Source organism: Haliotis asinina, chromosome 6, assembly GCF_037392515.1.
Source record: "Haliotis asinina isolate JCU_RB_2024 chromosome 6, JCU_Hal_asi_v2, whole genome shotgun sequence".
NCBI classification, from domain to species: domain Eukaryota; kingdom Metazoa; phylum Mollusca; class Gastropoda; order Lepetellida; family Haliotidae; genus Haliotis; species Haliotis asinina.
In genome coordinates this window covers 61,694,112-61,714,807 of record NC_090285.1, presented here as the reverse complement: position 1 = coordinate 61,714,807, position 20,696 = coordinate 61,694,112, and the positions used below count along the sequence as shown (strand labels likewise).

The window sequence follows — 20,696 nt, the reverse complement described above, 5'->3', positions numbered from 1 at the left end:
GATAAGTTTTTGAAAAAGTTTTCGATGAATCAGTGTGCAAAATATTTTCCACCTGTTGATAGCCATTTGGGCTAGCTATTCCTGAAAGATACTAACCCAGAAAATAATTCACAAGCTGGAAATTTGAATGCAGACATAGATTTAATCATTAAGCTGCTAATATGATTTTTTTATCAGGCCATAATCTTGCATGATTTGAAAGTGTATAATAAATGAATAATTGGAGAGGGTGATATATTTATAAAGTGACCCCATGAAAATTAACCATTCAGGCCATTGATGTGGAAATTTACTGTCCCGGCTGATTTTTTCCAGCAGACCAGTGTCTATTTTACATACTGGATGAAAGATAACAATTAAACATACCAGTTAGTATGAGACTTTTGAACATGCAGAGGAAACAATTCAAGTATCTAGTAGTTTTTCACAAAGCAGTGGCCAAAAAGTTTGACTTTCCTTATTATAGTTCTAATGTTGAAGCTGAAGATTTGCAGTTACTTTGATTCAAATAATTTGTCAGCAGCTTGAAGTGATTAATGATGTCCATTGACAGGCTGCTTGTGTGAAGTGTCTAACACACATGTTGTTATTTAACCAGAATTGATGAAGGAAGTGTGAAGACAAGCGAGTTCACTGATGACATGGATGAACTATTCTTCTGGATCGATGAGACAGAGAATATTCTTTCCTCCACGATCCGCCCTGACGAGGAATACCTCGAGGACCTTCTAGAGAAGGTCAAGGTGAGTTTTAACAGCTGAATTTTCAGCAGTGTCATGTTGAATTTCCTGGAGAATACCAATTGCAGTTCCTTTCACCCATGATCCATGTGTATGTTGTTATCTGATCATGCTGATGTGTGTTGAAGTAATGAACTAGAATCATCTGTCTGATCAGGCCTTATCCTGAAAACATTCACAAATGTTCCATAGGTAATAGGATTTAGTCTATGTACCACATCTGTGAACAAATTCCCTCCCTTCAGACATGCCAGGGATCTATTTTTGAGAGTTTGATACATTTACTGGTACAACACTGATTACATTTCTTGGTTTACCTGTGCACTTGTGATTCACCAAAGTTGTAAGTCATCAGACCTGCTTCACCTTGAACTTTCATCCTTCTTCAAGCCCAGACACAATAATTCAACTAAAATTCTGTGCAGAGTGGTGTTAAACCAAACTCACACATCACTGAAGCTGTTGCTTCTGTTGTCAGGATCGTGAAGACGACATCGGACCTCGACAACAGAGTCTGGATGCTGTTAACAGGAATGGGATAAAAATGTTGAAAACAGAATCTCTGTCCAATCAGGATTCTGAAAATATCCAAAAGGATCTGGAGAACCTCAACAGTCGATGGAAGAAGGTAGATAGCTGTGTCACTTTCTTACTTGTGAAGTATCATTAAACTCACCAGAGCTTGAGTTTAATTGGTTTATTGAGTCAGGGGAGGTAACTACAACCAAACTTTTTGTTAGTCCAATGTTGTAGGATATGGGAATTGAGAAGTACAGTGAAGCATAGACTCAGGCCTGGAACATTTAGCTTCTCTAGTTGTTTCTGAATATTAATAGTATTTATGTAATTTAAAACCTAGTAAAATATTTAATGTCTTTCAACCTTTGGATGAGTCTTGTACAATGAGCAGAACTGTTTATGTGGTTTATACATGGTATGACAGAGTTGTCATTCATTATCCTTCTGTACAGGTTCAGCTGGCTATAATAAAACTCAAGAGACATTTTATGATAGCTTCAATCAACAGAATTGCATTTCCTGAAAACCTCTCAGACATCAAGCTCGTCTGTTTATGCTTAGGTTGGACAAGACATTTCCAGACAAGGTTCTTTCTCTGCATATCTGTGTTAAAATTTTTCAAATATGTGAGCTTGATTTTTGTCAACAGGTGATAAAGGATGTTCCTGACAAGATCCATGAGATTGAGAGCTACCTGCGGCGTCTCCGACTGTACAAGGCAGAAATATGTCAGCTGCAGTCCTGGATGACCGAGACCAAGACTCTCCTGGAGACCCAGTCTGGCCCTATCTCATCAGCTACGTCTGCAGACGGCAACGACTCCGTTATAGTTGATCCTGAGGTAGGTCATGTTCCGTAGTACAAGGTTGCAATTATAATGAGAGGTAATTGTACAAGGACATGAGATATATCCAAAACTGTGAGACTTCTTCAGATTTTGAAGACTGTGTGTTTCTCTTTAAATTCATTTGTTTGCTAAATTCACTGGAACATGAGACATTTGAAGAGTAATGTCAGGAACAAATGGGTTTTTTTTCTGAATGTATATTGAGGAGGAAAGGGTTGACTTACGTATTTATATCAATTAATTCTTTTGAAGTGAAGTTTTTCTACCTTATAGTAGCATGTGCTTAATAAAGTGAGTGGGTGCATTTAGTTCTACGTTGCACTCAGCAATATTACAGCTATATGGTGGCAGGCTGTAAGCAATCCAGTGATCAACAGCATGAGCATCGATCTGCGCAATTGGGAACCCATGACATTTGTCTACCAAGTCTGACCTGATCCCGTTAGTCTGCTTAATAAAGATACAAACATTTTGACATTTTGAGATACTTACAAAATCTAATTCAGTTACATCAAAATTCCATAATGAGAAGATCCATGAAGGTCCGGGGTAGAATAGGCCTTCAGCAACCCATGCTTGTCATAAAAAGGTGACTATGCATGTCATGAGAGGCAACTAACTGGATTGTCTGGTCCAGACTTGATTATTTACAGACCACTGCCACATCGCTGAAATATTGCTGAGAGCAGCATACTACTAAAAACTCACTCACTCACTCACTACTCACTCACTCACTCACTCACTCACTCACTCACTCACTCACTCACTCACTCACTCACTCACTCACTCACTCACTCACTCACTCAATCACTCAATCACTCATAATGAGAACCTGCATAGTCCTGACTGAAAAAAAACATAATTTACACAATTATTACGAGAAGTGAAAATGCTCTTAGTGTTTTAGGAATAATGTTTTGTTTAATCTCTTCGGTCTGTTAACATGTGATGTAAATGTTGACACTTGGTTACAAATTCTCATTGCCAGACAACGAAGGCTGCAATACAGAATCGGCAGGTGAACGTGGACAATGTGAACCGCATGTACCACCAGTATGTTGAGGAGTGTGTTGAACAGGGCGGTGACATGCCCTCCAACATCCAAACACAGATGAACAAACTCAACTCTGATTGGGAGGACATTCGCAGTCTGGCTGACAACCTCAAAACACGCCAGGAGGCTATGGTGGAAGAGATTTTCACCCAAGGTGAGAAGACCAGCACTTAAAACAGACTGAAAACTCACTTGAATGGCAAGCAATGCACACAGGCACACACAGACACACACACACACAGACAGACATTCACAAACAAATAGACACAGGCATGCACATAGATGCACATACATGGACACACAGATGCAATAGTACATTAATCAGTCTCAAAGCCAACTTCACCTCATCCATCTTTATTGACGTTTATTATTGCAGAATGTGACTGTGTATAATGATACAGAGTTCTCTCTGACTGACATTGTCCCATCTTCAGTTAAAGTGAGCCAAGCGGAGAAGCAACAATCCTCGGCATGGCCCGACTTCGACAAGTCTGTCGGGGAGTTACGAGACTGGCTGACAGTTCTAGAACGGATGCTGAAGACACAGAAGGTGACGGTTGGAGACATCAAGGACATTGAGCAGATCATCAGCAGAGAGAAGGTGGGTAACACGAGGTCTTTGTTCTGTGTAATACTCCAATAACCACCAGAGCATTGCATGTTGAGAGCATGGTAGGAAGCATGTTAATGGCGTCATGTACACATATATCAGCTTTACTGCAGACGGAGTAGTCCCACGTCCTCCCTGTGTTTCTAGTGGGCGAATGATATGAAGATGTGCCTGTGTCCAGATGGATAGCATCACTCATTATCATGAAATGTCACATCATCAGATCCAGTCTAATTTGGCCAGAATCCATTCCTCAAAGCGGTTTTAGTGCAAGAATTATATTTACTCATGCATTTTAACATAGACTTACAGCAGTCGTTATGCTGAGGGTACTTTTTTAAGATTTGCACACGGCTCAACAATTGCTCATTGCATGGGTTGAGTTACCTCCCTTGGTGTGGCAACCTGTGTCAACATTCAGTTCTAAGAGTTTGGTAACGATGGATTATCTCCTATATTTCAAAGAAACATCATTTGCTTGTACCGACTGCATGACTGCATGTATCTCATTCACTCTCAGAATGCTTTCCTTTCCTCTGACCTGTTTTCAAACTTTCAAATTACCTCTCCATGTCTATCACTTTCTTCCTCTTGAACATAATGACAGCTTCTACCTATATTATATACAAGCCTCATGTTTACACATATATGTGCACAACTTGATCCATTGAGCTCTGGAATATTAGGAGTATGAATTAATTTTTTTTTCTTTTTAATTTGCCATATGTTTATCAGATGGTATTATAGAAGTAACTGTTATATTCTGTGGTGACGTTGTGTGATGGTGATTACACCTTCAATATCCAGCTTTCTCCATATAAACCTGCTGTTCAGGGAACATGGTTTTCCATATTGTTCATATATTGTATGTATTTATTATTTTTATTGACATAATCGTGATCAGAATCACAAAAAATAGATATAGGAACTTCTGTCATTTAGAATCTTTTGTTTCTTTGAAAATTCTGTACTTGTACTAAAAGGTGTGGCCAAAAACTCATTTACTGTTTCCTTAAATAGAAATATTATTGCAAGATATCAGTGTGAGTTTGTATATACTTTCCACCAATGTCTTTTAAACAGGTCAATTTAGAGCAATTAATAAAAAGCACATTCCAAAAAGTGTTCATGTGTACTTTCAGATTAATCAGTACTTAGTTTACTGCTGCTGAAATGTCTTTTCCAATTTGGAATGCTTGTGATCTGTAGCTCATTGGATAAAGTAAAAAATAATTTGGGGAATATTATGAAATTGAGTTCTTGTCTCATGGAATTCTGTGCAAAGGAAAAATGCACACTGATAAGATTGGGATGATTCTGTTTGGAAACATTACTTACTTAAGACTGTCTCCAGTGAATCCTAGTAAGATTTACATATTGTGCATTATGGTCAAGTTAAAAGAAAATTTGTTTATGTTTAATCTTGATTTAACAATTTTTCTTGACTGTGTTGTTAGATCTATTAAGTTTCTGTTTTGTTCATTACTGAAAAATTCTGTATATTACTGAAGTTCTGTTAAAGTTATTCTCTTTTTCTGTTATTAATCTAACTCAAGTATGCTTCAGCACCTCTCTGCAGTGTTACATTTGGGCGAAAATCAATAGACTTCAACTGGGTTTTTTTTTGTGATATTTGATGTTTCAAATAATCATAAACCATTAATCCAGACATGACATGTACACAGTAAATTCGCCTTGGAGCATTTCCCTTTTGAATCAATATAATGCCAACGATTTCAAGTTTCAATTTCTTTTTCTTATCTCAGTCTGTTTATGATTTCTTCTTGTGAGTTGACAATTTGAAATATTTTAAATTCACTTCGTGGTAAAATGGGGAAACATGTGGAAGATTTTTGATTTCACAATTTCTTTATATGAGTTGACGATTTGAAATTTTGTAAATTCACTTTGTGGTAAGAAAGGAAACATGTTGAAGAATTTAGATATTCTGGAATCTAAAGTTTGCTGGAAAGCTGAAAACTTATTCACGCCCAGACATATCCCTAGACGTGATCTGGGACTTACCTGCAGAGAGTTTAGCTAGCTGTTAACGCCTAACATTTGTTTGTTTACCGTTTCCAGAACACATGTGGGTTGAGCACGGACATAGACTCTGTGCATGGTCTCAGTGTTGTAGATATAGACGCACTACAGGTCATGGTTGTTGATATCAGTGCCCAATTGCTACATCTCAAGGTGTGTTACCTCCCCTGATTCTCATCTCACCCTGTCTTGTTCCACCATATGCATCTGTCTCTCTCACCTCTCTACTGTTTTGGAAGCTTGAAAATATGTTTTAAATTTTTTTTAAGTTTATGGACAATAGTATGAAAAAGAAATATCGAAATGGCATTATCTTTAATTTAAAAACAAAAAATCTTATTTTGAATTTTGTTGCTGACTGATTCATGATTGAATCTATTTTTAGTCTGCAGCAGTCAGCGGTACAGGTGCAACTGGACAAGTAGTTTAGTTGACTGCAAAGCTTTTAATCATACCTGTACAGGTGTATGAGTATGAGATTGATATTAAAGTGTTAAAGGTAACAGAGTATGTTAAGGGCATCAGTACATGTATTAGGTGCAGAAGTATAGTTGTCAGCAGTACCAGTGTAGTGAGTCAGTACTGGTGTAACAACGAAACAGATTATGTGTTAACTCCAGTAGAACAGGTGTTAGAGAGAGACAGACTAAGGTCTGGATGAGCTAACACTTGCATGATCACTAACCCTTGGCTTGCTGCCTGTTTTATCATGCTTGAGAGGGAATATTCAGCATTTTTAACTTCAAATACTTGGGGCATACTGAAGATGCATGATCTCTAACCCTTGGCTTGCTGCTTATGTTATCATGCGGAACTTCAAATACTTGGGACATACTGACGATTTATTTGATAAGAATGTGAATATTTTTATTGTCACAGATATTTGCAAGATTGCCATCTAAAGAAATCAAAGAACATTAGATATTCAGGTATCTTCCTGAAACATGAAAAAATTATTTTGTCTTTGCTTGTATTACTTTCATATAGTTTGTATATTTGTCATCTGTCTTTGCCATGGTGCCCTGCTTGCTGCTGCATCCTCTTTCCTGCCAGGAATGCTTGCTGCAGACAGTTCTAGCACAGCGTTTACAACCCAGTGAATAATCTGGGCTTGAAGTCAGGTGCTACAAATGTTTTAAGGAAGCAGTCCATGGCTTGTCCTCTGTGTGTGGAATATTGGCCATAACATCCATCATGTTCATCATCAGTCACATCAGCGTTGTGGGTTATCTCCCCTTGGTTGGCAGTACAGATGCACCTTCCTTCATTCACTGCACTTGACCACATTGTGGTGTATGTAATTTCATGGACAGTATAACAAATGTTGTATTTAGGATTACACTTTCTCAGTGAATTACAGATTCTAATGCTTTTGGTGGGCTGAATCCCATCCAGGATTCGAACCCACACCCTCAGCATCATCACCAAACAGCCAGCACATAAAATCAGCTGTCTAATCCTCTCAGCCACTACGACTTACAGTTGAGACTAACAATTGTCCAACTTCCACTTATGAAAGTCATGGTCGCTTAATGGTTAAATAGCTGGCTTTGTGTACTAGTGATTTGGTGCCTGACTCTGAGGGTGTGGGTGGGGTTAGCAGAATTACTAGAATCTGTACTTTACTAAGAAAGTATAATCCCAACTATAATATCTTACATTTGACCACTTTCTAAATGGCATTGTGCATTCATCATGGACAGTGTTAATGCTCATCAGGATTCATTGTCCAAGTGAGTTATGGTTTGGCATTTTCATACATCTTATGCTGCTTGGAAAAATTTAAATGTCTTTCGGGCACATGTTTTTCAAAAGTGACGAGGGCAAAAGGACTTTTTTTTTTTAAATTTTATGGAAAAAAAGTGGCAAGGGAGAAACACATTACCATTTTTTTTCTCACAGAAATACAGCTTGGAAAGTTTAGCACATGTTGGTGAGTTGTAGATTCGGTCACACTCGTTCTTACAGACATTCATTCTTATAGTGGACAAATGGATGATCGGGACACAGCAAAATCAAAATTATTACTTTTTAAATGCCCTTCAAAAATTGTTATGCACACAAATGAAAGTGACATGCTGATGCCCGAGAAACTTTTCTCTCTGTTTATTTAGCCTTAATATTAGAAATCACAAAACAAAGTCGCATGTTTTTTAAAGGGGACACAAGAGGTATGAAGTAGGCAGACCATGAGTACAGCAACACAGTATGAATTTCAGACTTCATCATGATAAATGTACTCTTGGTTCTTTTTAAGAAAGTGTGGCATAAAAGTTTTGATTCAGAATTTAATTGACTGGGTATCAAGCACAGCCATGTAGAGACAATTTCTGAACCAACACTTCTGTTCTCAAAGGCTAGTGTTGAAGATGTGAAATGTGTGTATCTTCAGTTTCAAACACTTTTTACCAAATTCTTTCATCATTCCACATGAATAACCTTTTTCATATTATCTACCATAGGATTCTTAAAACACAACTTTCCTCTGAAATTCTAAGACTCCGAAATTGAAACTTGCACACTCTCAATGAAGCTGGTGAGCAGCAGTGCCATTGTGCTGTTCTATATGTATCTGTGTGTTGGTTTCATATGGGATTGTCAAATTGTATATGTAAAATACAGTGAGTGTATGCATGATGTATCATGTTAATATATATATATTTCAGTTCACAAATCTTTTAAATAATATTGTCTTATTTGCTTTGTAATTCAGTCTTTATGTTATGAAAAATATATTATGAGTTTTCATACCTTTCACAGAGTTTTTTAATATTTAGCATCAATGGAGGAATATAATCAGGATATGGTTAAGAGGGGATTGATAAAGGATAACTTATCTCCCATTATCTAAAACACTGAAAGTACATGAAACAGATGCCTGTACAATATAGAGACTGTTTATGAATTACACTATGCCTTCATTACACTTTGCCTTCACCAGTATTGCAAACTTCTGTCTGGTATGGTCTGTTTTATGAAGTTGCTTGCCCGATGGTCTTGGACGAATCTGACTTTGAGTATAATGACTAAATCCTTGACTGAAACATGTTTGAAATCATGAAGGCGTTTCCTTCCTGTTATTCTTCCTCATTATTTTTCTGTATCCAGAAAATTCTAGACTGGCACCTTTCCATCCGGTCTGGTAACTTTTGAGAGTTACCAGACCAGTTCTCTGGATGAAATTTTGGGATGTTTACAACACTGCCTTCGCCAACCTTTGAAGTTGAGGATGGCCAATTCATCTAATTTTTTTGTGTAGTTACACATTATGTTGGCACAACAGAAACTAGGATCATCAGTTCAAATCCTGATTAGGTTTGTCTGCGCCATACCCTAGCTCACTGATGTAACTTATGTCACTAATGTCACTGTGTTGCTGATGTCACTGTGTCACTGATGTCGCTGATGTCACCCAAGTGCCAACTTTCTGAGACCTGAATCACATTCAGCTTTTCTCCCACAAAGAGCTGACAGGCCACAATATAACTTGAAAACTGTTCTAAACAATATCAAACTCAACTCAATAACTCACTGAAATCACAATCTCTCTGCAAAGAACTGCCAGATTTCTTTTGTAGTGTTAAAAATGACTCACTCAGATCTGAAAGCTGTCGCATACATTTGTTGTGTGTTTTATCAGTTTGACAGCAAGATTATAGCAAGAAAAACTATTTTCCTGAAACTACTTTCAGACACGATGTCCACAAAAGAGAAAACATTACATAAACCATTCTTAAGGAGGCTATACAAAATGTTGATTAAAGCATTTAAGAAGGGATAGTTTTAGTGTCATTGACATGCTGTGGTCAATTACAGGTCATTTGCAAACTTTAAGAGTAAGTTTAAATGTTTTCCATTGTTCTTGAATTTTATGAACACATTTGTTCAACAAACAGTGAGTAAACTTCCTCCCCCCGTCCGTGACTTGAATTAAAAAGCAGACTGAGCTGAATTTCTGTTAGTAAAAAGTATGGATTGCAATGCATGAACCATTCCCTTTATTAGATTTTTTCACCAAAAAGCTGTTACTTTCCTCTGACATTGTTTTAAAGTTAGTTAGATTGTCTTTTATTCAAGAATTGATAACCAAGAGCAGTTTTTTCATCTCATTCTTTCTGGGAGATGTAGTACAAATTGAGATTAACTCAATCGCTGTGTGCATGTTACACATATATATTTCATTTAGTGTCTACTCCACGATATTATCACTTAGAAGACAACATTAATACTTTCTTGATAGAGCAGAGAGGCATTTGTAAAATAATAAGTGTGGGGGGATGGAATGTTGGTGTTAAATATGGCAAGTATGTGACTTGGGGAGATAATGAAGACTGTTTGTTGACATTTTTATCAATTCTACGTCTGCCTGTGGTAATGTATGTTTTGATATTTATGTAACATTTTGCTTGGTAATCCATTCTGAGCAGTGACTGTCCATCAGCATGTCACTGTTAACAAGGCTAGCATTTGGTAATTGTTTTTATAAAAACTGGAAACAAATATGACAGGTTTCAAGCAATCCCAGAAAAAGAAAAAGGATTCTAAAACAGACAGTGCTGAATCTACCATGGTATTCTTGTGTTTATTCGTATTTCTGATATCCTTCAGTCGTAGCACCGAGTAAGCAGCTTTAGGAGCTTACAGCAGAATCCCATGTCATCAAGTCTTTTATGATGACCTCATGTGCCTCCTGGTTACATCATGGCCTCGCTGTGTGAATTTTGTGACAGATTAAGTCCCCAGTGGTGCATGTTTGTTGTAAAAGAGTGAACTGATATGGATTGTTTGTTCTGAACGAGTCGACTGAGTTGACTTGTGATATTGCTGGTCATCACTGATTTGCTTACTTGAGACTTAGCTTGAGACTTTGGACATTGTCAGGTCCAAACTGTGCAGGTGAATATTGCTGAATATCATCAGGTACAAACTGTGTAGGTGAGTATTACTGATGAAGTCATTGCTTGTTTTCTTGTTTTTCTAGAAGCACCCTTGATAACCTTTGTAATATTGTGTGTATCCTTGTGTTGCAGGCGATCCTGCAGGACATGGAGAACCGGAGGGCTCAGCTGGACACTGTCCTGAGTACCGCTGACCAGCTGCAGCGGCAGACCAACAGTGAGAATGACCGTCAGATGCTTCGAGAAAGAGGTAAGTTCTTGTACAGAATGGAGACCTGATGGATAGGCTTTGGAACTTGAATAGAATGCAGATCTGATGGGCAGGTATTGGAACTTAACTGATATGTTGGCAAACTGTGAAGATGTGGTTTGGTATGGTCAGGTTGATGAGGCTGGGGGATATGGTTGATTTGTGATCAACTCTGATTGTGTGTCAAAATGATACAGCTGATTCGGTGATCAGGCTAGGTGATTCAGGTGTTTGGGTGATCGGCTAGGTGATACAGCTGACTGATGATCAGGCTAGGTGATACAGCTGAATGATGATCAGGCTAGGTGATTCAGCTGATTGATGATCAGGCTAGGTGATACAGCTGATTGGGTGATCAGGCTAGGTGATACAGCTGATTGGGTGATCAGGCTAGGCGATTCAGCTGACTGGTGATAAGGCTAGGTGATACAGCTGATTTCATGATCAGACTGGGTGATCCAGCTGATTGGGTGATCAGGCCAGGTGATACAGGTATTCAGTGTCCAGGGAAGTGATACGGCTAATTAGATGGTCATTCTAGATGACATAACTGTAAGTCATAATTCCAGGAAGTGGGTTGATATTCACTGATTCTCGTATTCAAGATTGTATTATTTACAGGCATTAGTTTCATAGCTGAATCTCAGATGAGATGTGGATTAACACCTGTCAGTCATTCACTCCAGAAAAACACGGCTCAGGAGGGTAACTCGCTCACTCACGCACTCACTCCTGTGTTTGTTTTCAATGATACTCCTGAACTTTCATTAAGTTAATGATTTGTTAATGACAGTATGACTTCATTTAAACATCAGTACAACATGATTTAATAATACATTAAAAACAAAGTTTAAATAACACATCATGTTGTATCATTAAAGATAGATACAATCCAGACTTTTACTGGAGTAAAGGATTAAGATACCTGATAACTGAAGTGTTATAACACAAGGACACTTGACACATTCAGGGTTACAGCAGTACTTGGCAGTGAAAGCGTTACAGTTTCAGCATGGCTGTTGAGGTAGCCCACTGGTCCCCCAGTATTGCTTTGTCTACTCAAACCTTTCCCTACATTTAGAAACAGTTAAAGCTGTCACGGATTTCTACACATAATTGAGGCCGGAGGGTGGAATTTTGAGTGCCTCTAATTTGAGGCCATTTTCGTTAAAATGATGCATTGAAAGACGCAGGAGTAGAGGGAAAAAGATGGTGTTTTGTGATGCGAAAAATATTGCAACAGGAACTATGCAGTTTAGAGAATAGTTGGTGCAGTCATTTTCTGTAATCATTTGCTGTGATTGGGAGTTGGTACTGCTGGCACATCTTGAAAATTTGCTACAAATTGAGTTTCCTAAACCACAGAGGATATCTGGATGATTGCTTCTTGTCTGGTCTGAAGTAACTCACAGATTAAGTCTATATTTTCTATGTGTAACAATTTCAGATAATTACATTTTTTGGTGGGCTTTTGTAGGCCTGTTAAAACATGTTATTTGCCAATAGGAATTGATGATACAATTATTATTTATTTTTCATCAACTTTTCTTTAAAATGTGCATAAGCTTCTTGCCAATGTACAAATCTAGCTAAAATTTCAATGTGATCAATGAAGTATTTAAATGTTTTTTCTCAGTCAGTTTGTAACAGAACTCAAATCATTTATGTATTTTAAAAAAGTAATTCATTGTAATTGTCAAGATGACGTATCCTACAAAAAATAATACAGTTTTTGTCTTGTAGGAAGGCAGTACTATAACTGAAGTAAATTGTTTAACTCTTGGGAATGTGGTGCATTCCACATGTAGTTTCAGTTTTGAGCCACAAACCCAGGTCTTTCACTCGCTGCTTGATGTGATATTTTGAAACAGTGATTCCTACATTAGGAGGGAACAAACCTCTCATTGGTACTGAACCCATAACTTTTGAGTGAAGAATGATGAACCTAACCATCTCTGCTTATCAGAGGAGGGGCCTGAGTAGACCTACCTGAAGTGACAGCCTGTAATTATCAATTTGATACCATGGAACCAAGGGGTTGATAGCATGAACATCAGTCCATGATGGGAGCCCAGAAGTGCAGAATCAATCTCCCAATCCTTATCAATGAGTCAATGCAGTTAGGACAGGCTGAAAACATTGATTATCAGAAATATCTTGTATTTGAGGAATGATATATGTTACGGACATGAAAGCATGTAGACAGTAACCTCTGTAGGTAACTATTAAAATGAAGTTTCAGTTTCTACTCACAAAAGATTAAGTCTCTATTCATCAGTCTCTTCCAAGTAATGTTCAGAAACTGGGTCTATTAAGTATTCATGGATGAATGAGTCATTATGTTTTTCGTTAACTATATTAACTATATATTGATATTTATCAATAATCTATTGATATCTAGTCAGTGATAACCAACCACTTTGTTCTAAATCAAGAGCAACCAAACACACCTTTTCTACCCTGGAATTGATAGGAAAAGATCACAGCACAAGGTGTCTAATGGAATCCCAGTAGGGATTGACTTGGTAAATGTTTATCACTACACTCAGCAAGATTCCAGTAATGTAACGGCTGTCTGTAAATAATCAAATCTGAACCAGACAACAGACTGATTGACATCATGAGCATCCTTCATACAATTGAGATACCGTGACAACCAAGTTGGCGAGCCTGACCAATCCCAATCCCGTTAGCTGCCTCTTACATAAAGCATGGGTTGCTGTAAATCATTTGTAACTCTGATCTTCAGTAGGGACAGGAGCATGTTCTGCAGGTGACCTATTCTGTCCTGGAACCTCTGGAGAACCAAACATGCAAATGCTGACATTCAGTGCTCATGATCTGACACTGTTGTCAGTGATAAAATAACAGTGTCCGGCCGTGCAGTGCGCCCATAGCGCCATCAAAGGTTACATAGATTTACTCAGTGTACTCGGAAATTATTTTATGGCATGCTAGAACTATTACATGTCAGTGTTATCATTACAGCATTATCACCGATGACAAGAACGGTGTGAACATACATCCTTGCATCTCCTTTGTCAGTTAATCCCTTAAGAACATGTCAAAATCTGTGATTATGTTCGGTGCGTTAGATGGTTGTTGTTGCCTGCTGGTTAGCAATGACCTTTCCTTTGAAATTCACACTGATCAGAATGCATTGTCAGTTTTAAAAAAAAACATGACTTGCCCCGGGATGCTAATTACTGGAAACTTTCTTCGTGATTTTCAGATTGTGTGGTCACATGTTCCGTGAGCACAACTGACTTCTATCTTTGATGGGTCAATAGGATGAATTACATGTGATGTGTTTTTCATACTGTTCATTTGGACTTCTGAAATGTTTTTTTCGCTAATTAAATGGATCTCAGTTTCAAGATTTTATTGATGTGAAGGATTTTCTTTTATTTGCAGGTTTAGTTTCATGAATTAAATATGTTTTTCAGGTTTAGTACATTGTTTATGTGCAAAAATAGGTTTAGTTTCAGGAATTATGTGTGTTTTAAAGCATTGATGTGTTTTCTCTCAAAAATGGGTTTAGTTTCTTGAAAGAGTCATTGTTTAAAAGCCATTGAGGCATTTTTTCTCAGTTAGAAATAGGTTTAATTTTGCGAATCAGAATTTAGTGCCATTGATGCATTTTTGTGTTGATAATATATGGGTTTCATTTCATGAATTTTTAATGTTTGAGTGTATTGATGCATTTTGTTCAAACAAGACCATGTACATATTGGTTTGCTTTTAAAAAAAGATCAATATGATGACTACAGGGTTTCATAAAAATGTTTCTGTGAAATGGTGTTATATATTCATCTTCAACATTTTCACATGTTAATCCACTGTTTAACTCTAAGTCAAATTCTACATGCAGGAAGTATAAACTGCACAACCAATTTTTTTAAATTGTTGCTCATGTGACATATTTGGGACAGTCTATTTGACTTGTAGATGTAGATCTGTAGGGTAACCTGACAGCTCTACTGAAATGTAAATATCTGAAGGAGCAGGAATGCAAACTGTCTGCTAAGGAGTGGGTTCCTCTTTGGTGGTCGTAGTTAGCTGGGAGGAGCATTGAACAGAACATAGCCTGAATATTATTGGTGGTCGTATTTAGCTGGGAGGTATATAAGATGGGTCTGTATTGAACAGAACGTAACCTGAACATTATTGGTGGTCGTAGTTAGCTGGAAGGTGTGTAAGATGGGTCTGTATTGAACAGAGCATAACCTGAACATTATTGGTGGTCGTAGTTAGCTGGGAGGTATGTAAGATGGGTCTGTATTGAACAGAACATAACCTGAGCATTATTGGTGGTCGTAGTTAGCTGGAAGGTGTGTAAGATGGGTCTGTATTGAACAGAACATAACCTGAACATTATTGGTGGTCGTAGTTAGCTGGGAGGTATGTAAGATGGGTCTGTATTGAACAGAACATAACCTGAGCATTATTGGTGGTCGTAGGTAGCTGGGAGGGTGTGTAAGATGGGTCTGTATTGAACAGAACTATCCAGCTCTAAGAGAGTTTTGAAAATGTAATTCCTGAACTTATATTGGTGGTCATATGTGAACCTTGATAAACCTTATTCAAAGTTCTCTCTCTTTAAGTCCCTGAAAGATCACATCTCATCCAAGTCATAATTGCTTTGTTTGCGTCAGAGATGAAAAAGCAGCACTTTCCTACTGTGTGAATTTTAGAGCTGTCATACATTTTGACGTATTACCTTGAGACAATGACAAGCTCTCTGTGAACTTGGTGACAAAACCCTCTTTGAAATGATGTATGATGATGATAGCTCCCAGTGTAATATATGAAGTGGTCTGTATGAGCGATGCAACATGAAACAGTCATATTGAATCAGTTTTAAACTGACATCATTCTGCATGGTTTCAATCAGCAGGAGAAATAATAACGTTTAGAAAAATATGAATGTCTGTTTCTGACAAGAGAAATCCCAAAGCAAACATCTGATTGATTTAGAGATTTAAATCAATGGCATAATTATTTGGCTTGAAATATCCTTCATGATTATACTTTTTTAAACTGGTCAATATTATCTCTATATTTGACAGCTACGAGACTCCGTGAACATTGGGATGAGGCTTTCAGGAATGTCAATAGACGTAAGAACCTGCTCGATGATATGCTTCTTGAGTGCAGACAGTTTGACGAGCTGTATGCTGAATTTGAACGATGGCTGTCGCAGATTGAGGAGGAGCTGGATGCTCGTCCAATCAGACCTCAGTCTCCAAATGATGTAGACAGACTTCTGAAGGAGCACAAGGTAGATGATGTTTATACATTTTTCCAATTTGTTCACCTGGAAAGTAAATCCATTTTAATTTTACATCATTCTTTATATTAAAGGATAAATGTTTATGCAACTGAGAATTTTTTTAACCTTTTCTTCCCCTGATGTAGAAATTGTAGGTAGCCTTGCAGTTGAAGTGTTTACTTGTTGCACCAAAGGCCTGGGTTTAATTTCCAGTGTGAACACAATTAATAGAGTCCATTTCTGGTGTATCCTGCCATGATATTGCAGGAATATTAATAAAAAGGACATAAAACCCAACTCACTCACTCACCTGATGTAACATATAACTCATCACCACAGATTAAACGTTAAATACATTTCAGATGAGCTACAATGGCATTTTGCGACTTTTTAAAAATCTTTGACATTTTAAATCCTTAGGTGTTACTTGTTTCCTGCATAAACAACAAAAAATTGCATAACTGTCTCATAAGGAATTGTTGAGGTTATTAATGACTGGCAGGCATGTACAGCGTAAAGAGTTCCTTGTTAAAAATGTCAGAGGGTGATGACATCTTTGTCACAGTTTTTTCTCCCTGCCTCCATGATGATAGTAGTAGCTGATGTATCAATTATTCAGAGCCCAGTTTCAAGATTAGTGTTTCATGGCTTACAGAAACTGCAGGAGGAGGTGAATCAGCGACAGGATACCGTCGACAATCTCAAGCGACTGGCGGAAAAATTAATTGATGACTACAATCAGGATGACACAAGACAAGTTCGACTGCAGTTGGAGAGACTGACCAACCGGTGGTCTACGCTGCTGAACAGGTAAATATAATGTATCAATTGATAAAACAATGCTTTTGTACAATAGGGAGATTTTGTTTTGGATATTTCATTTTTGTTTTACATTATGTCTTGCACCCTGAAGACTACACTGGTTCTGTTGAGTGAATAAGTTCAAAATGTCTTTAAACAGTTTTTAAACTTAGGATCATAATTTAAAGAAGGATAAAATATATGGATGAACACCATTATTTTGACGAACAGAGATGTCTGCAGAGGATGGCAGAGAGGCATATACACATTTGCGTCAACTTGAGGAATGTGATAGCCTCAAGATGTTGGGATGAGCCTTTCTGACGATTATGTTCATGGGACCATGGTGTCCTTCCAAGTGGTTGTTGGTCCATGGCTTAGTGGTTTGGTACCAGAAAATCCATTCTCGTGTCCTCTTGTTCAACCTGACATAAATCTCGCCACACAGAAATATCTACCACCTCTAGCAGTTGGTATGAATATGTGATCTAGGTGTACCTCTGCTATTGTTTGGATTGATACCATTTCCATGTTACCATTCCCTTAAGCAGTTTTCCCTAGTATTGTGATTAAGCGACTAGGGTAATTTTTAACATGGCTCAATGTAGGTGAATACCTACTCTTACAGGTGATATCAGATTGATTACTATTCACTTAGTTAATTACTCAATGAAGAAATTTCATCTTTAAGCTACAAATAAAACACCAATCAGTTGCAAGACCAGATCGGTGAACATCAAAGGTAAAAAGGTAGTTTGAAACCTAATGGTCTGCGTTATGTGCAGACACTGTAGTTTCATTAGAGTGGAGAAGCCTTTAAGGTACACAATGTGTGAAGTCATATGTATAATGGTCTTAACTAGTGAAGCCTGCACATTAAACAAAACCTTCACCGAAAAGTGGCTCCTTATTGAATACGAGAATTGGTTCATCCATGTATCTTGTTCATCCTTGGTACTTCAAGTTCTAAAGAAGGTCATGATACAGACAAAATGGTTATGTGAACCCACACCAGCAGATCCAGACACAGCTACTGAATGTGTGACTCTGAATTAGCAGCTCCTGAGTCTCTGTTAATAAACATTGTTCTCAAGCTCGGTGAAGGAGAAAGCTTCATGGTGTGTTTTGCTCTGAAACGTATTTGATTGAAATGTTGGAACGCTCTGTGCAAAGTGTTCGTGTGTAGTTTCACCCATTTCATCTTTGGTCTCAAACCTTCCACCTTCCACCTGATTGAAGATCTTGCCAGAACAAAGGTCACACTCTTGTCTTGAACTGTGGTGAACACTGTTTGAATCAAATGAATTAGGGAATGGAACCTGGATATTGGGCTGTGTAATGCCAAACAAGTGTCCTGAGGGATGACAAAATGAAATGTGTGTTAAATGTTACTGACAGCAAGCGCCAAATCACTGTCTCTTGTAACCCCATGAGTGAGTTGGTTCACCTGATCTTTCTGTACATTATAGTCTTGTCCTTGAAAAGATTGATGATGTTAAAAGTTTAATTTCAAGGTTGTCTGGTTACATTTGAATCCATTTTAGGCTAGGATTGCTTCGTCAGGAAATATCACAGACATTCTCTCTGGAGGTTTTGAAAGTTATGACAATGGTTTATGATCAGTCAGTGTTTTCTTTGTTCTTCATTCAGTTCGTTCATATGACGGCTTGGTATCCAAAAATGTTCGATCTGTAGTTATGGTATAGTGCATGGATATCTATTATAGTGCAACATTGTCCCTGCAGTGTCAGTAGTCAGTTAATGGATATTGGCATTTGAAAAGTGTCATCGTTTTATGTTATTGTATGGGGGCAGTGGGTAGTGATTAAAGCATTGGCTCATCACACTGAACACCTGGGTTTGATTGGATGGCTACAACATGTGATGCTGCAAACTTTTTGTCTTATCATAGAAGAATAAACAAAATTTGTGGTTCTCTTGCTATCAAACACTGGTTTGTCTAGCCCAATTTGGGTTCTTTGCAGTCACAACATGGCAAGAGTGTTGGTACTCATGCTATCAAGCACTGGTTTGCGTAACCCAGTCTTGGTCATGTGCTCTTACAACACAGGTGGAGTATTGATCCTTTTGCTATCAAGCACTGGTTTGCATAGCCCAGTCTTGGTTATTTGCAGTCACAATAAGGCTGGAGTACTGATACTCTTGCGATCAAACACTGGTTTGCCTAGCCCAGTTTTGGTTATTTGCAGTCATAATGAGGCTGGAGTACTGGTATTCTTGTGATCAAACACTGGTTTGCATAGCCCAGTTTTGGTTATTTGCAGTCATAATGAGGCTGGAGTACTGGTATTCTTGTGATCAAACACTGGTTTGCCTAGCCCAGTTTTGGTTATTTGCAGTCACAACAAGGCTAGAGCATTAGTACTCTTGCGATCAAACACTGATTTGCTTAGCAGAGTCTTGGTTATTTCTAGTCACAACATGGCTGGAGTATTGGTACCCGTGCTAACAACCACTGGTCTGCCTAGCCCAGTCTTGGATATTTGCAGTCACAACACAGCTAGAGCATTAGTGCTCTTGTGATCAAACACTGATTTGCCAAGCCCAGTCTTGGTTATTTGCAGTCACATCATGGCTAGAGTATTGGTACTCATACTTTCAACCACTGGTTTGCATAGCCCAGTGTTGGGTATTCGCAGTCACAACACAGCTAGAGTATTGGTACTTGTGCTGTCAAGCACTGGTCTTACCTGGATGCCTATTGACAATAAGCCTCGAATATGCATGCTTATACTGTTATCTTGTCCAGACTACCATTTTTTTATTTACAGCCACAACATGGCAGCTGTTTTGGTGAGTGCAATGTTGATGTGAACTCACTTACTGTAAAGATTTAGCACTTCCTTTCATTCAGGAGAGATGGACTGAAAGGTGGTGCCACAAAAGTCCATTGTGGTTAAATATAATCTTCTGACTTCTGAATCAGATGAATTTCTAAACATTACAGTGTCCTTTTGATAGGCCATGGTGAGATTTGAAAGGTTATTATAGAGATTTTTTTTAACAAGCTTTCCCATCAAGGTGAGATATTATCCAGTGATTACATTTCTCAGTGTTCAGCCCAATGTAGCAGGTCATCTTTGACAGAGTGTTTTTAACGATGGTGAAGTTGATTGGATTTCACAGATTGTGGAGTTTGTTTTACAGTTGTGGAGGATTTATGTTGGATGGACTCCAATCGTTACATTAATATTTCACCAGGTAAAGATAGGGGTTGTGAGAGTGGAGGATTGTGCTCACCTCCACAGGGGGTCTGAGGAGCTTGTTATATTACATTGTTTGATGCGGTGTGAGGGTAGGGGGTATGGTTACTTCTTATTAAAAATTGCTGTCACATCTTTTGTTATTAGGATTATCATCATTCTCTTCACATCATCAAAATAGTTGTTATCAAAATTGACATTGTATTATTATCCCCATCTTCTTCTTCATCGTCGTCGTTGTCATCGTTATCATCATCATACCAATAGTAGTTGTGGTAGTGGAAGTAATAGTAGTAGTTGTTGTTTTAGTAGTAGTGGTCGTAGTGGAAGTAGTACTAGTGGTAGTAGTAGTGGTAGTAGCAGCAGCAATATTAATAGTAGTAGCAGTAGCAGCAGTAGTAGTAGCAGCAGCAACAGCAGGAGGGACTGATTTTTCTG

At 38.0% G+C, this 20,696-nt stretch overlaps 1 protein-coding gene across 8 annotated transcripts in view; it reads left to right on the top strand.

Annotated features, from left to right (window-relative positions):
- LOC137286653 (dystrophin-like) overlaps nucleotides 1-20,696 on the top strand; it is a 386,558-nt gene that overhangs the window by 229,368 nt on the left and 136,494 nt on the right. For all 8 annotated transcript variants that reach the window (XM_067818622.1, XM_067818621.1, XM_067818620.1 and 5 more), the window contains 8 exons: nucleotides 599-743; nucleotides 1,219-1,368; nucleotides 1,909-2,100; nucleotides 3,095-3,314; nucleotides 3,595-3,761; nucleotides 10,844-10,961; nucleotides 16,031-16,242; nucleotides 16,889-17,043. In XM_067818622.1, coding sequence (XP_067674723.1) covers nucleotides 599-743; nucleotides 1,219-1,368; nucleotides 1,909-2,100; nucleotides 3,095-3,314; nucleotides 3,595-3,761; nucleotides 10,844-10,961; nucleotides 16,031-16,242; nucleotides 16,889-17,043 — 1,359 coding nt within the window. The remainder of the gene's footprint in view (nucleotides 1-598; nucleotides 744-1,218; nucleotides 1,369-1,908; nucleotides 2,101-3,094; nucleotides 3,315-3,594; nucleotides 3,762-10,843; nucleotides 10,962-16,030; nucleotides 16,243-16,888; nucleotides 17,044-20,696) is intronic.